Source organism: Phaethon lepturus, unplaced genomic scaffold (assembly GCF_000687285.1).
Source record: "Phaethon lepturus isolate BGI_N335 unplaced genomic scaffold, ASM68728v1 scaffold45853, whole genome shotgun sequence".
NCBI classification, from domain to species: Eukaryota; Metazoa; Chordata; class Aves; order Phaethontiformes; family Phaethontidae; genus Phaethon; species Phaethon lepturus.
The window spans coordinates 4,085-4,640 of NW_010529194.1; the positions used below are offsets into that span (position 1 = coordinate 4,085).

Here is a 556-nt window from a genome sequence, read left to right on the forward strand (position 1 = left end):
CCCGGGCCCCTGGCAAAGGGCTTTCAGGGCCCCCTGCAGCTCCGGCTGCTGAGGATGCAGGAGGAGGCGATGGCCACAGCCCCGCAGGTGCTGGGGCAAAGGGGCCCCGAAAGGCCCCTGTGGGGAAGAGCAAGGCAAAGGCGCCCAAGGCGGCACAGCAAGATGCCCCCAAGGCAAAGGCGAGTCAAGGCAAGGCGAGGAAGCCCCGGTCAGCCCTAGGAGCTGGCCAAGGGGAGGCCAGGCCTTGGAAGGCAGCCCCCACCTCAGCAGGCAGGAAGGCCCTGTAGGGGGTCCAGGGCAGTCCTGCTCCCTGTGGGATCCCAGACCTGCTTCCAGCTGCACCCAGGCCCGTGGAGTCTGGGTTAGTTTTAGTCCCCAGGACGGATTTTAATTCCATGTTCACCTCCTGTTAATAAAGCTGCTTCACTCCACTCAAGAAATGGTGTGACTGCTGCCCTGCTCACGGGTCTGCTCCTGCGCTCCCATCTCCCAGCACCAAAATCCCTCAGCCCTGGCTTTGTCCAGATGGTGGTGAGCTGGTGCTGCAGGCAGCTGC

General features: G+C 63.7%; 1 protein-coding gene across 1 annotated transcript in view; it reads left to right on the forward strand.

Annotated features, from left to right (window-relative positions):
- LOC104618308 (histone H1oo) overlaps positions 1 to 287 on the forward strand; it is a gene marked incomplete at its 5' end in the record, with an annotated part of 926 nt that extends 639 nt beyond the window's left edge. The window contains one exon of the mRNA XM_010283859.1: positions 1 to 287. Coding sequence (XP_010282161.1) covers positions 1 to 287 — 287 coding nt within the window.
- Between the last annotated feature and the right edge of the window lie 269 nt (positions 288 to 556).